The sequence below is a fragment of the Dermacentor silvarum genome, chromosome 1 (assembly GCF_013339745.2).
Source record: "Dermacentor silvarum isolate Dsil-2018 chromosome 1, BIME_Dsil_1.4, whole genome shotgun sequence".
NCBI lineage: Eukaryota > Metazoa > Arthropoda > Arachnida > Ixodida > Ixodidae > Dermacentor > Dermacentor silvarum.
The window spans coordinates 17,915,056-17,931,645 of NC_051154.1; the positions used below are offsets into that span (position 1 = coordinate 17,915,056).

At 42.6% G+C, this 16,590-nt stretch overlaps 1 protein-coding gene across 1 annotated transcript in view; it reads right to left on the bottom strand.

Moving 5' to 3' along the window:
• LOC119457473 (phosphatidylinositide phosphatase SAC2) overlaps positions 1-16,590 on the bottom strand; it is a 142,427-nt gene that overhangs the window by 36,050 nt on the left and 89,787 nt on the right. Inside the window, exons 13-14 of the mRNA XM_037719048.2 lie at positions 7,923-8,165; positions 3,682-3,753 (exon numbers count right to left, since the gene is read on the bottom strand). Coding sequence (XP_037574976.1) covers positions 3,682-3,753; positions 7,923-8,165 — 315 coding nt within the window. The remainder of the gene's footprint in view (positions 1-3,681; positions 3,754-7,922; positions 8,166-16,590) is intronic.

Genomic DNA, 16,590 nt, shown 5'->3' on the forward strand with positions numbered 1-16,590 from the left:
CGCGTCGATCGCGGTCACGCTTTTTTCCGCAGCGGTTGCAGCAAACAGTTGCTTCGTTTTGACTCGGTGCAAAGCTGTCGAGCTTGAAGAGCACCGGCTACATCCCGATTATGTATTCGCCAGAACATAATCGCGATGTGCGCGCGATAGTACAAAGCGTGTCTACATGCTTGGTCTACATGTTTTGCATACGCGCAGGGCTTGAAAATCGTTGTTTTGGTTATAGTGCGGTATCACTTATAGTGCAGATATTCGCGACTCTGGCGACTTACGTTATAAGCAGTATACACTGTACTCCTGTCTTGCGCAAGCCGATTCCAATTTCCACCTGCAAATTTCCCAATTTTATCACCCCACCTAGTTTTCTGCCGTCCTCTACTACGCTTTCCTTCTCTTGGCACCCATTCTGTAACTCAGATGGTCCACCGGTTATCTACCCTACGCATTACATGACCTGCCCAGCTCCATTTCTTTCTCCTAATGTCAACCAGAATATCTGCTATACCCGTTTGCTCTCTGATCCACATGCTATACCCGTTTGCTCTCTGATCCACACCGCTCTCTTCCTATCTCTTAACATTACGCCTAACATTTTTCGTTCCATCATTCTTTGTGCGGTCCTTAACTTGTTCTCGAGCTTCTCTGTTAACCTCCAAGTTTCTGCCCCATATGTTAGCAGTGATAGAATGCAAAGATTGTACATTTTTCTTTTCAACGACAGTGGTGAGCTCCCAGTCAAGATTTGTCAATGCCTGCAAAATGCACTCAAACCCATTTTTATTTTTCTGTAAATTTTCTTCTCATGGTCAGGGTCCCCTGTGAGTAATTGACCTAGATAAAAGTACTCCTGTACAGACTCTAGAGGCTGACTGGCAATCCTGAATTCTTATTCTCTTGCCAGGCTGTTGAACATTATCTTTGTCTTCTGCATATTAATCTTCAACCCCACTCTTACACTTTCTCGGTTAAGGTCCTCAATCATTTGCTGTAATTCGTCCCCATTGTTGCTGAATAGGACAATGTCATCTGCTTACCGAATGTTGCTGAGATATTCACCGTTGATCCTCACTCCTAAGCCTTCCCAGTCTAAGAGCTTGAATACTTCTAAGCATGCAGTGAATTTGCATTGGAGAGGTCGTGTCTCCTTGCCTGACCCCTTTCTTGATAGGTAACTTTCTACTTTTCTTGTGGTGAACCAAGGTAGCTGTGGAATCTTCATAGATATTGGCTAAGATATTCACGTATGCCTCCTGTCCTCCTTGATTATGCAATGCCTCTATGACTGCTGGTATCTCTACTGTATCAAAGGCCTTTTCATAATCTATGAAAGCCATATAGAGAGGTTGATTGTACTCCGCAGATTTCTCAATTACCTGATTGATGACATGGATGTGATTCGTCATAGAATATCCCTTGCTGAAGCCAGTCTGTTCTCTTGGTTGACTCAAGTCAAGTGTTGCCCTGGTTCTATTGAAAATTATCTTGGTGAATATTTTATACAATATAGAAAGCAAGCTAATGGGTCTATAATTCTTCAATTTTTTTTATGTTTCCCTTCTAATGGATTAGTATAATGTTGGCATTCTTCCAGTTCTCTGGTACACTTTAAGTCATGAGGCATTACATATAATGTGCGGCAAGCTTTTCAAGCATGATGTCTCCTCCTTATTTGATTAAATCGACTGTTACTCCATCTTCTCCTGCCGCTTTTCCCCAGGTCATGTCTTGCAAAGCCCTTCTAACTTCTTCGCTAGTTATCGTGGGAGCTTCTCTATCCTGTTCATCATTACTTTGAATGAAGGTAGTTTGGCTGCTCTGGGTACTGTACAGGTCAGTATAGAATTCTTCCATTGCTTTTACTATATATCATTGAAATTGCTGATGATATTACCCTACTTATCTTTCAGTGCATACGTCTTGCCTTGTCCTATGCCAAGTTTTCTTCTCACTGATTTCATGCTGCATCCACTTTTTACTGCTTACTCAATCTTTCCCACATTATAATTTCGAATATCTCTTACTTTCTTCTTGTTGATCAGTTTTGACAGTTCAAGGAATTCTATCTGATCTCTTGAGTTGGACATTTTCATGCTTTGTCATTTCTTTATTAGGTCTTCAGTTACTTGGGAGAGCTTACCTGCTGGTTGCCTTGGTGCCTTACCTCTGACTTCAATTGCTGCTTCTGAAATCTGCCTAGTTACGGTTTCATTCATTACCTCTATGTTATCTTCATCTTCCTTTTCTAAAGCGATATATTTTGTCTGTGAGCACCAGCGTGAATTGGTCTGCTTTTACCCTTACTGCGTCTAGTTTGGCCTGTTTTTTCTCGACTACTTTTACTCTTTCTCACTTCAAATTGAGAGAAATCCTAGACCTCATTAACCTATAGTAGTGGTGAAAACTTTATTGAGTCGTTTGAGCCTTATGCGGTTACACCTTAGGAACGGGTTGGCTCTTGGTTGCGTGTAGTGGCTGGGAGCTGGTGCTTCTCAGCGACTACTAAAGCCCAGCCCGTTAGCTGTTGTTGCACAGCCGGATAAGAGCTGGACCTATGGTTGCTGCACTTTATCGTACCTAACACTTCTACATTCTGCATTATGCGGGGATTGGCTGAGTATGAAATCTATTTCATTCCTTGTTTTTCCATTAGAGCTTTTCCAGGTCCACTTCCTGTTGCTGCACTTCCTAAAGAAGGTATTCATTATACGGAGCCTATTCCTTTCCGTGAGTTCTACCAACATCTCTCCTCTAGTGTTCCTAGAATCGATGCCATAGTTGCCAATTGCTTGTTCATCAGCCTACTTTTTCCCCATTTTTGCATTGAAGTTGCCCATGACTACAGTATACTGAGTTTGCACCTTTCTCATCGCTAATTCAACATCTTCATAAAAATTTTCTATTTCTTCATCATCGTGACTAGAGGTTGGAACCTAGGCTTATACTACCTTCATTCTATACCTCCTATTCAGTTTGATTACGACGACTGCTACTCTCTCATTAATGCGGTAGAATTCATCAATGTTGCCCGCTATGTCCTTATAGATTAGAAATACTACCCCGTATTCTTTCATATCTGGAAGACCTCTGTAGCAGAGGACGTGGCCATTAGTCAGCACTGTATAAGCCTCACCAGTTCTTCTAACCTCACTAAGGCCAATAATATCCCAGGCAATGCCTGCTAATCCCTCAAACTCAAACAGCCCTGCTAAGCTAGCCTCACTCGAGAGGGTGTGTGTGTTGACCATTGCCAGGTTCAGTTCGGAAATGAGTAATAATATTAGGTTCATATTGTTATGGAGCAGTTGGGCCTGGCGCTGAAGATGCAGCTGACTGTCAGCATTATGTTTATGACAATGTTGCTTAGCAACTAAGCACAGTTATTTACTCTGCTAGAAAATGCTGCACAGTCCTTTCCCAAAGCAACACCTGAACTATGAAGATGCAGTCTTGATTGATGTGCACCTGAATCTAATCATATGAGAATACCAGCTGGCATAGCCAGAAATAGAACCTGCAGCAGCAACCTGTTCAGCAGCAGGACACTGAACCACTGCAGTTGGTCACACAAAGTTGTGCAGTGCAATTCCTGAACATAAACAAAATTTGGCTAACAGTCCTATTAATCAATGTAAATAAATTTACATAACTGGATAACACAACCCAAACACACAAGATACTCACTCAGCCACATAGTAGGAATCTTTAGTCAACACCAGAATGGAGTCCATGTCAGCCTGCCCAGGATCACCAGTGCTGCAAGAAGACAGTATATTCAATGTCATTAAGGTTAAGTTTTCAAACTCGTCGAGACACTACAACAAAATGTGGTACGCACTTGCAGAAATTTTTATTGTGGCAACAAGGACGGCGGTAAAATCACGTTTCAGATGCAGGGATGTCTTGAAAAGTGTTCTACCTTTGATAGGATTCTTTCAAGTGCTAAATGAGCTACAATCTAAAACTCAGAGGCACTCAATGAGTTATTAAAATTATTCAGGAGAAACATTCAGATCATTAGAAGACATTCAATAACTTATGGACTAGATCGGAAAAAGCTGATGCAGAGTATGCATCACTCTCACCATTATGAAGCATGAATTACACAATGTGTAATCTGTCATGAATAAATGCAAGGAGATTTTACGACCAGCACACCATGGAAAACGAAAACACACAAGCAGACGAGGATAAGCGCTGCAGCGCCAGTCACAGTTCTCATGCAGGGATGACGACACTCCACTTGGAGTCTTTGGTTACATAAACTAATTATAAACTAATTCAAAAGATGTCATTTTACAGGCTAAGCAAGTGGCAATAAGTCGCATCACATGGTTTTGGCATTCCAGAGAACTGCATGCATCACACGACGAACTAGCGAAGTGGTTAGCTTTTGCATGGGCTGCCATCCTGTTTGTGATTGCTGCAATATCTTTTGATAAATGTAAAACATCAAACACACAATGTACCACACAGAGGATGACATGTTGTGGTCTATACGCAGTGCGATAAAGTGCTGTCCGAGAAAGACGACAATGGACTAAAGTGTAAATAAATTTCCATTCTGCGAAGGTAAATTTCGCTGGCTTACTTTTTTTCTGACTGCTAGAGGTATGCTACATTTTTACTGTTAAAATCTCTAGTGCGTTACATTTCTGCTTTTTTAGCAGCTCTAATGTAATTTCTACGTTAGTACTCTACTTTAAACCCATAAAAAGTAGGTGCATGTTCCGATTCAATGGCATGCTAGGATTGGGCAGATCCAAGTGAATTAGAGGCGTTTCCAAATTTTTTCTGCCTTTTATTTAAGGGGACATTAAAGGCAAATACTAAGTCCAACTTGGGCTGTTTAAATACCATTCCAGAAACCTCGAAACGCTTGTTTCGTGCCAAGAAAAGACTTAGTTTACGAGAAAATTGCATCTGAAGGGTCCGAATACCTTTACCGCAATTCAAGTCTCCCGCCACCCAACCAGAGAGTGACGACTTTGCACATGCCATCACCGCCCTTTTCTGCCATCAGTGAGTAAAATGGCGCCCGACAGATGGTGTTCAGGTTTTTTGCACAAAACGCAAATGCGTGGTGGCCATGGAGAAACCGAGCCAGGACAGAGTGGTACATTCGCCGCTGCAGCTGCTTTTGGTCAAGAGGCGTGGACCGTTCGAGCATCCCGCGACATCACATGGACATAGCATTCTCTACTACTTACAGTCTGTGCGAGTTTTGTGAGCAAGCAAAACCAGCGCAGCACTACGCGATAACGAAACTACTGAAATGCGAAAGCACGGGCGGCGCAGAGTCGAGCGCAAATGAAATCTTTCAACCGCCTGCGTCATTGCCAAGGGTAACATCAATGAGTTCTTCTTTCTAAAAATAAAATAAAACTGGACAAGTAGCATTTTCTTTCGTCTTATAATGTAATACAATGATGTTTTTATAACAAGTGGTTGAGTACTAGTGACAATTTAAATAAGGAGTGCCTTTGTCATCAGGCAAGTACTTGAATGTTCTGGAGGAATCTCTAATCGTGTCCTGCATTTACCTCAATTTCTCATTTACTAAGGCTCTGTTCATGATATAATTGACACCTTAGAGATTCTCAAGCACTAATATATCACTTTAGCTTGACTTAATACTTGCCTTTGGTGTCCCTTTAAGGGGGACACAACATTCGAAATTAATTTTTATATTTCTTCATGGGTTTTGATGAAAATTGGCAGAGGTAGTGGTAATGTTTCTGTGATGTTATCATAGAAATATTTCACCAACTTCTTTATTTACAAGTATTTTCTCCTTTTGGGCTTGTCCCTAGCCTGAACAACTTACAAAATGTAATAGAAGACCTGTTCGAAGCACTGTGTGTTCCAAAATGAAGGGTTGAAGGCGTGACATTCCTAGATTTTTTTAATTTAAAACATGATTTTTTTAGTTCTAATTTTTTATGAGGTGACTGTACAACAGGCACTTAGACTGTGAGCAAATAGTTGAATCATTATTTCAGAAAGTCGCACTGGAAAAGGAAGAATTTCTTGCCCTGAACTGCACTTTAAAGAACATAGTAAAAAAAACAGAACTGAAATAGACCTAGCAGTCGCAAAAAAATCAGTGGGACAAGCTGAGCAGGAGGCAAGAAAAACAGTTTTAAGAAAATGGCTTTCAAAGTTCTACCTTAAAATTTAAGTTATCAAAAAGCACCAGGGATGTAGTCATACATGTCCCATCAAATGCGGGGCTTCTGGATTGTTTTGCCATTAGTTTGATGGGCTTTGCTTGCCTTTTATTCCCCAAGACATCCTTATCCACTGCTCTGTGAAGAGCATGTCGGAAAGGTTGCAGACCAAATGTTGCACAATATCTCACAAAAGAACAGCAGGTTCCAGAACTGTATTTGCATACTGCCTTGTTGATGGCTGTCTCTAGTAAAGCAGAGAGGCTTACCCCTTAGCATCACTGACATAATATCTCTGTCGCATTTAATGGCACATTTTTGTCTTTTTGTAGCAATGACCAGCCGGCTAAATGAAGGTATTAAGCAGAATTTTGAATTTTGTTTCCTAGACAAATGCTGAGGAAGCTGCACATTAGAAAGGCACTGGTACATAGGCAGCAATGCAGCTTGTGGGGATTGAGGTATGCCCCGGCGCCTTTGTGTGGGTATTCACCTGTTCTGGTGTCCCTACACCTGTCCTTTTCCGCTCGCGCCGCTGAGTCCTTTGAGTTATAAATTCCTCGCAGGCAAGCGAGCGTGTTGAGATGTTTGGCGTGCTTTGATTTCGTCTTACCGAGGCACAGTTAAAACGCAGGCGAGAGCTTGCGTGGACAAGGAACACGCGGATAGCACCGGTTTCGGAGAGCGAGAGCGGAGGTGACGTGGTGTTGCGGCTATGCCCTCTCCTTTGACACAACACCTGGCGCGCCAATGCGGCAGCAGGTGTTCCCTTTCGCTCGGTCTGCTCCGTCGAGGCACGCTCGTGCCGTGGCGTCGCAGCCAATCGGAACTCCGTTAAGATGCGCTTGTGACGTGGCGCCACAGCCAATGGGAATTTAGGTGCTGTTTCGCTGCTACAGACGCTGGCTTTCTTTAGAGTGCTTAGCCATAGGCCTGAGACGTCCAGTAACGGAGGCATCAACCACGCTTCTGAGATGTTTGCAGCGTGCCTGTTTCGACACTTGTCGAGATCACGGTGGTCGAGACGTCGAGAGATTGTCAGGTGCAAAGACCAGACAATGCCCCTATGGAGCAAATGTCGGACCAATGGCGAAATGCGCTGGAGTCACGTGGGGGGCATGGCCAATCAGAGACTCCGGAACGACCTTCAATCATTTGCTTTTGTGCGCTTGTTTCTGTATGGAGGGGATAGCTGAAGTGGGAAATTTTAAGATGGAGAAATGCGCTTTCCGACGAGACCAAGATGGCGGCGGCCGTTTGCGCCATTTCAGAGATATTGTGGCTTGAAAAACGCAGTTCCTTTGCGATTTCCGCGAAATTTTTCCCTAAGTTTGCCAATACAAATTTTTTAGAGCACTTGCATGTGGTTTTCAGTGATGATATTTCGGAATCGGATTAAAAAATAAAAAAGAAAGGCTTATAGAAACTGAAAATGTCAATTTCAAGAAATCTATTTTCTGGCCATTTTTTGCGATGTGAAAGCCGCATGACCTGCATGACTAAGCTTGACAATCTCGATAATTCAATCTATTTCATTGGTTCTGTCTTGGTCGAATGTTGAATGTACTACACTAACTGAGTTTTATTACTATTCTACTGCTGCTGCAGTGGCTAGAAAAAATGCCAAACTTAAGGGTTGGCAAGAATTCAGTCACAGCTGTGTAAGGCTATGGGGACCTATTGGAGAATGCCTAATTATAGCAGAAAAGCAGCAGCCAAGATCAGTCAGACACAGAAAAAGGCACGGCCACTTACACAGGGTCTGCATCGATGAGAGCCCATCCTCCTAGCACCACCTCACTCTCAGGAATCAGCATCTTCTTGCAGTGCTCTATCAACTGCTTCACATGCTCTTGGTGCTCCTGGTCTTGCATTTCCAGTACAGGTTCATCATCCTGCTCTGGGCTGACTGCCATAAAGTCTTCTGTGATCGGATTGCCCAGCATCAGGTCAATAGTGGCTTGTCGGTAAGCATCCTTGAACCGGTTCACATAGTACCTGCAATGAAGTAGGTCAGCTAAACATGCCTGTGCTCAGTGAAAATAAACATGTTTCGTACAACAAATTACCTTTTGAGCTTTAAAGGCATGTGTCACCAGATTTAGGTTTCTGTGTAAGGAAGTCAGGGGATTCAGTCCAGGAAGAGGACAGAAAGAGCAGCCACATGCCGTGAAGTAGCCCTATATATAAACAGATTACACTACTTCTTGCAATAACCACAATGGATGTACAGGTGATAATGTGCCTTCTACAACTTTTATCTGTGGCCACCATGCTCACCTTGCTTAAGACATACTGGTGGGCTAGTTGGTTAATCATGATGGAATATGGCAGCGCACTTCAAAACAAGGACATAACACAGTGACATAACACAAGGACGTAACAGCGTTTGTGTTTGCTCACTGCGTTACATCCTTGTTTTGAAGTGCGCTGTCATATTCCACCATGCTCAGGAAAGCATGGTACACTTGCTATGGTAGCTCTGTGTAAGGTGGTAGTGGCAGCACTTTTTCAAAATCTTAGTGATGAGTTCCCAAAATTGAGCGATCTGTTGGAAGGAAACCGAACAGCACAAAAGATGGGACTGTATAGTATAGACATATGCAGCGCTATAACAGGCAAGTGACCTGCTAAATGCCGTTCACCAATGAAAGCTCGGTAAGCACTGTCGCTTGTAGTCAGTTGGGTTAAGTATTGGACAAGATAAAAAGCAAACAAGTCGTCAGCAATGTTTATTCCCATACCACCGGTGGGTCTTTCTCTAGTTGCAAGCTGTTCATGAAAGCAAAAAGCAGTGAAGCACGCATGTCTGACCTGGGAAGTGTACAGCTTGCAAATTACGTACTAGCTATTCTGTATTTTGTGCTGTTACTGCTGCTCATGAACAGTTTTTATCCTCTCTCTGCCAGCACGATGCATGGCATAATGAAGGCAAAGCCAGAATTCTTTAATGTAATGATCCCAAGATTCCCGAGTTCTACAATGAACATAGCAAGTGAAGGTAAAGCAGTGAAGCACATATGTCTACCTGGGAAGTGTACAGCTTGTAAATTACATACTAGCTAGCCTCATGTATCTTGTGCTGTTACTGCTGCTCATGAACAGTTTTTATCCTCTCTCTGCCAGCACGACGCATGGCATAATGAAGGCAAAGCCAGAATTCTTTAATGTAATGATCCCAAGATTCCCGAGTTCTACAATGAACATAGCAAGTGAAAGTAAAGCAGTGAAGCACATATGTCTACCTGGGAAGTGTACAGCTTGTAAATTACATACTAGCTAGCCTCATGTATCTTGTGCTGTTACTGTTGCTCATGAACAGTTTTTATCCTCTCTCTGCCAGCACGACGCATGGCATTATGAAGGCAAAGCCAGAATTCTTTAATGTAATGATGCCAAGATTCCCGAGTTCTACAATGAACATAGCAAGTGAAGGAAAAGCAGTGAAGCACATATGTCTACCTGGGAAGTGTACAGCTTGTAAATTACATACTAGCTAGCCTCCTGTATCTTGTGCTGTTACTGCTGCTCATGAACAGTTTTTATCCTCTCTCTGCCAGCACGACGCATGGCATAATGAAGGCAAAGCCAGAATTCTTTAATGTAATGATCCCAAGATTCCCGAGTTCTACAATGAACACAGCAAATTAAGGTAAAGCAGTGAAGCACATATGTCTACCTGGGAAGTGTACAGCTTATAAATTATGTACTAGCTAGCCTCTTGTGCTGTTATTGTTGCTCATCACCAACTTTTACCTTCTCTCTGTCAGCACGACGCATGGTATCTTGTATCTTGGAAGGCAAAGCCAGAAATTTTTAACAAGTGATCCCAAGATTCCAGAGTTATACAATGAACACAGTGAATCCATGTATTAAATCTTTTTGTACTGCTAGCATTTCAACACAGATACCATATTTTCCTTAAAAAAACATTACCCTAAAGTGTTAAGTAACATGTTGATGCAGTAAAAGGAATTAGTGACTACATGAAAGAAACCTCACACACGCACACATACAATCCTTCTTCTGGTGCCTTTATATGAAATTGCGTGGGTAAAAACAGGTTAATTATCACATACTTCGTTATAAACTCTTTTTATTTGAGGGCTCACTAAAAGCATTTGTATAACAGCTGAACGACGAACATCGGCAATTTCAGTACAGAATTCCATTTCAGCTGCTCTTCCTCATTGTGGTACTCGAGATACTGATACCCGCACAGTGCCTTAGTCTGATAAAGAGGATTATGTATTCGATGGTGTGTTCAATGACAAATGGTTAGAACTTGGCTGTACAGTGGCCTAAAATATGCACTGTAAAATGCGTAAAATATAGTGTATATGTATTAAAACTATGACGTGGGGTGAGCTATGAACATAAAATATATGTTGCGAAGTGATAGTAAGATTAAAATGTAAGAATATTCAGGTAGCACTAATGCCTCACCCAGGCCCTTGTACACAAGGGCAGGGAAGCATGTGTTCTAAATGTTACAATCGCAGCAGCAGCCTCTGATAAGAGGATCACTTGTGTGTGCATAACATGCAGTAAACAAACATTTAAAAAAGCTAAAACTGATCTGCTATCAAAAAGCGAGTCATTACCGAGGAACATTGCTGGATGAAGTGGAATTTGCTGACAGTAGGGTAAACGAAAGTGTTTTTTTCTTTGTGCTTCTATTGAACAACATTCCAGCAATATGTGCAGGACAGTTAACGCCTCGCCACTTTACCACAGATAGGTGGGTCATCGCCGGTCAACAGTTATGAGTGTCTGCTATATGTGTGCCTGATTCTTAGTCAACGCATGATGACCTCGGTTTGTTGTGTTTTTGTTATGGGTGGTCAATGCCCTAACTGTAGCTTAATAACATGCAGCTTATTAGATGTTTCAGTGTCCCATGAGCCCATCAAGTTGCTCCTAAGCTTTTTCCGTAAGAAAGGCTTCAAGTCTATGGCAGGGACAGCTACAGAGTTGGTGGCTTTTGTTGCTACTGATATGGCAGTTTTGTCTGCCAGTATATTGCCCTCGATGCCTCTTTGCCTAGGAACCCAGCATATTGTGACACGCTGGCTAGACATGTATACTCTACACTGAAGTGAACAAAGAGAACTTAGTACAGCATTTTTACTTTTACAGAACAACTTTAAAGATCTTACAACACTTAGAGTCGGTGAATATAATGGATTTTTGTATATTTGTGCTCCTGGTATGGTTCACAGACGGCAGTACTGCATATGCTTCAGCCATAAAGATACTCGTTTCCATGTGCTGCACATCGGATTCAGAAAAGGATGAGTGCTGCAAAGGACTCGGTGAACATTTGATGCGTCAGTGTAATACTCCGGGCATGAGTACATCACCTGAAGTTCAAGGAATTGCATTTGAATGTGTGCCTCTGGGGCGTGCTTTATGACTTTGATAAGTGACGCATCACATTCTACCAGCTGCCACTGCCATGGCAGTAGCACCTTTACTGGAGGCATTACACAATGTTCTAGAAGTGGGACACACATTTCTTCACTGAGCTTCCTCACACGCACTGAGAACAGCTCCCTCGCTGTGGGCCAATTATTAAAAAGTAAGGCACAGGAAACATTGTTTACAGTTTTGTAACAAGGATGTTCAGGATTCGAATGCACTTTCAGATACTATGTGAAGCTGGAATATGACCTCTGTAGACGGAGTGACCACTCATTTTATTCTATGTAGAGGCTTTCTACAGGGCTTATCCTGAAAGCACCAGTTGCGAGGTGGATACCTAAATGGTGAACAGGGTCTAGGATTTTTAGTGCACTTGGCATTGCAGAATTATAGATCAAAGCACCATAGTCAAGGTGAGAGTGGACAAGGCTCCTGTAGAAAACCAGGAGGCATTTTCGCTCACTACCCCATGTTGTGCATGACAGAAGCTTTAAGAGGTTCAGTGTATTCGGACATTTCGTCTTCAGGTATTTAATATGGGGAATAAATGTAAGCTTTATTCGCTTCCGCAATAAACGAATTTTATTCGCTTCCGCAAAAAGAACTTATGTGTAGTGTTAAAGAAGCGGTGATGCTCTTCAATGATGAGTTCCTGTTTACACAGCGATCTGGTATACCGATAGAATCTTTTTTGAAGCTTTTGTTGTTTTACCTAGACAATACTATGATAAAATGGGGTAGTTCTATGTATGTACAAAAATCCGGAGTTTGCATTGGCTCAAAAGTTGCAGCAGTTTTGAGTGATCTGTACCTAAGTCACATCAATAGAAAGCTACAGAACAATCTAAAGGACTTGACAGTATGTACATTTCGATACGTAGATGATTACCTCGTGTTTTGTTCAAGTGATAACTACACCAAAAAAGCTAACGATATTTTAAAAGTGTTTAAAGAATGTGGTGGGGGCCTGGGTTTCCCTCTTGAGCTTATCCAGAATAATACATTGCAGTTTTTAGATCTATGCCTTACGTTCCAACAGGAACATGTCTGTTGGTGCTATTCGCCAAGGGGGAAAAAAAAAACACTACTTGATTTTTCTTCATGCCATACCAAACTTGTAAAACAGGGGACAGTTTATTCAGCACTTAGGTCCGCTATCGCTAAGTCATGTACACACTGTATGCAACAAAGTTTTTCGCAACAGCTAGATAGGCTAAAGAAGGCTGGATATCCAGCACATTTGTTACCACTAACCTGCGAAAAGCTTTCAAAATTGGTCAAGAGTGCTGCAAAAAAACAGCCAGAAAAACAGAAAAAAGAACGGTTTGCGGTTGTGCCCTATGTGCACAAGTTGTCACATGGTTTACGGAATGTAGCCAGTAGATACGACATCAATACGGTTTTTTCGGCTCCCTGTAAGTTGCAAAGGATGTGCCCTATCATAAAAAGAAAACTTGAGCGGGGTGGAGTAAAAAGAAAAAATGATTGTGGCGTGTCCTTTTCAGCACAGTGTGACACAGGCATAGTCTATCACATTCCACTCAAGTGCGGTAAAGCTTATATTGGACACAGCGGCAGGTGCCTCAATATTAGACTAAATGAACATCAGCATTCTCTTAACAATCCCAATGCTTCTCATCTAGCCTCGCATTGTTTTACGTGCGGTTGTAGGACATTGTTTGAGGACACAAAAGTCCTTTCTAGACACAAATGCCAAACTACACGCAAAATAATTGAGGCATTTCACACAAAAAGACTAGGAGAAACTTGTGTTAGCCAGGCATCATTATCATTGTCAGAAGATGAATTTCAATATTTGCTCAGCACGTACGTCAGTGCGAAGTAGTGTTTTTTTCTTGTTTATATTTTAGCGGCTTCACCATTTTCTGATAACTGTTATGCTTTCGACCATGTGATGTTTTCTTTGCTATGGTTTTCGCAATCACTTATATATGTTTGTTATTTCCAATAAAGATTTAGTTGTGAGTTAGCGCTCGTCCTGTCTTCTTATGCCACCGTCCGTGTCTTCTTCGCGCTTATACCAAGAATATGTATCTGAGAGGGTTTGCCACATATGGCCTGACACGGATCTTTACATAGCCTGCTTTGATACTTTCGGGCAACAAACTTGAGCCGAAGGTGCATTGTTTGGATTTTTTTGCCATCACGCCTCAACTTGATTCGCTTGAAATTGGTAACATTCTGGTCACTCCATCATTCTAGAAGTTCTGTCTAGGTCAGTTCCAGCAAGTGATGGTTAGAAATGACACTGCAGGTGGTGTTCAGTGTGCTGTGTGGGGTGACAGTCAGTGGAATGTCTCCAAAGAAGACTATAGATTGGGCAGCTTGCCGTGCTGCTTCTCATTGCGGAGTTCCAAGAGGAGGTCACTGCTGGCCAATTTCACAGCTTTAAAACCTGGGCCTATAGCAATTGTAAGACATTTTGCCACAAGGAATGGTGAGATTATTCTCACTGTTTTTCCGGTTTTTCACTGTGAATTACCTAATAGCAGGGGAAAATTTTTGGTTACCAAAAAAATTGAAAACTTCTTCGGTGTGCCCCCTTTTCTGGGGTGATCAGGGAGTGGGGGGAAGGAACTAGGCATAAGTGAACGTGTACTTTTCGGCAGTAACGCCAGCCATCAACCATGGAGCCCTACAAGGGCACGCTGCAGGACCTGTAAAAACAGGTTCTGCAAATGCCAGCTGTACGTTACCACTACAACCGAATATGACATAACCTAGGTTAGCTATTCACAAAGAGTTAACCCTCGCTGCCTATAAGATCGGAAGTAATACAGAAGAGAGTAATAAACAGGAAAGATTGAAAGCGGGCGAGAAAGATGAACATTGGAGAGAAGATAGGAAAAGGCAACTACCGATTTCAGCGAGGTAGATCAGTCTGGGGGTGCTGTCTATGCGAAGCTGAAGCCAAAGGGGTGTGTTGCCTCCGTCTAAGGGACCTTAAAAGTCCAAACACTCAGCATTGGCTTAACCCCCAGGATCCCCTTTTCCTCGGACATGGCTAAGCCCCGTAAGGTTATATGAGGGAGGGGCCAACCCCCTTGTGCTCGTGTCTGTGGTGTCGCAACACACCAAACATTTGCTGATGCAGACGCTCCTGCTTAGTCTGCCATTGAACAATTTGTTCAAAATATTCTCTCTGCTCATACGCCATACCGTATAAATCAAGAATGAGAGGAGTGTAAAGCTACTACAGTAAAACCTCATTATTTCAACCCTCATTCATTCTGAAAATCGGATAATTCGGACTCGTACTCTGGTCCCGGCTGGCATATGCATTATTCAATGCAATCAAACTCTCGTTAATTCGGACGTACTTGGCTGCACATCGGTTATTTTGGACAACTTTCAGAGCTCGGCGAGCAAGAAGCGCCGCAAATGAGTGACTCAAAAGAGCAACAACGGTGCTAACGTCCAAGCGAAACGAAGCGGCAGAGTCTGCACCGCCATAGTCATCAGCGGAAATCGTACGTGAATGACAGCAACACCGAACGCTTCGTGCCTATTTGTTCCATTAAAAGAGTTTATTCTTGTGTTTACCACCGCTCATAGCACCGCGTCAGCTGCATGCCTTCATGGCTGTGTAGTTGCTATCCATGATTACGCCGATAGCGGCAGTGGTACCGTCCGCAGTGGTTGCGGCAGTAGTTCCACTTTGACCTGGCGTGTGCATCGGCCGCGTGCCTTAATTTGCAACTGCTTGGTTGCCATCCACGATTGCATCAATAGCGGTCGCGCAAACAGTAGTCTCGTTTTGACTCAGTTTGTGCGTCGGCCGCGCGCCTTCAGAACCACAAGGTCACTGTCCATGATCGCGTCGACAGTGGCTGCGGCTTCGTCTGCATCGGTTGCGGCAAACAGTAGTTTCGTTTTTACTGAGTGCAAAGCTTTTAAGGATGAAGAGCACGGTCTACATCACGATGGGCGGCTACCTGGCGACACTGCCGAATAAATAATCGGGATGTGCGCGCGGTAGTGAAAAGCGTTTCAGATGCGCGCCGTGGCCGCGTTGTGAAGGAAGTCGCGAGGCCTTCGCTGCTGCGAGCGCTAATTAGTCACGAGATGACGAGCATTGCAGCATCCGCACTGCTTTTGTGCAAAATAGAAAGAGGATTTGATGATTCGGTCAGTAAATAAAAGCATGTTGACGTAGTAAGCATTTGTTTATTGTTTTCTTGATACCTTCGATAATTCGACATTCAGTTAATTTGGACATTTTTTTCGGTCCCTTGAAATCCGAATTAACAAGGTTTTACTGTAGTACTACAACTTTAGAATACAACACTGCACAGTATTTCTTTTGATTCTCTCATTTCTATAACCCTTTGCAAGTGGATCATTACACACATACAAACAAATACACACTATTTAGTAACAGGCATCGGGACAAAGAGACAGGATACATCACAGCATACTATAATTATGCTGCTAATAACTATCTAATATTGCAAAAAAGAGAGAAAAGAAAGAGAAAGCCTCAAAACAAGATTTTTGTGTCAATTCTCCTTTAAAGGGACCCTGAAATGATTTTGACGATATTGTACAAACATACTGAGTAGTTACGAGTAGGTCCTTCTGATCATTAATTGACGCATCTAAGCACTCCACGTAAAGCGTGTAATTTATTATAAGGTTTTAAAAAGGTACATCGCCACCGATCCCAGCACGCCAATCGGTCAAGTTTTCAGCTGCCCATGACCAAGTGACGCGATTTGACCATATGACGCCAGTAGGGCGAGCTATCAGATTGGATGCCCAGGGCGCGTCATCGATTATTTTTCCAACATTATGGTTAACAAATGTTGTTTGTAATAGTTTAAATGTTAGTTATTTGTTTTTATAAAAAGGAAGTAACAGAAAGAGTAACACAAGGACATGTATCACTACACTAAAAGCACTTCCAGCCCGCAGCAAGTGTCGTCTGCTTGTATTACAACGTGCTCCGTGTTGACGAGAGCTGCGCGGTCAGTGTTGG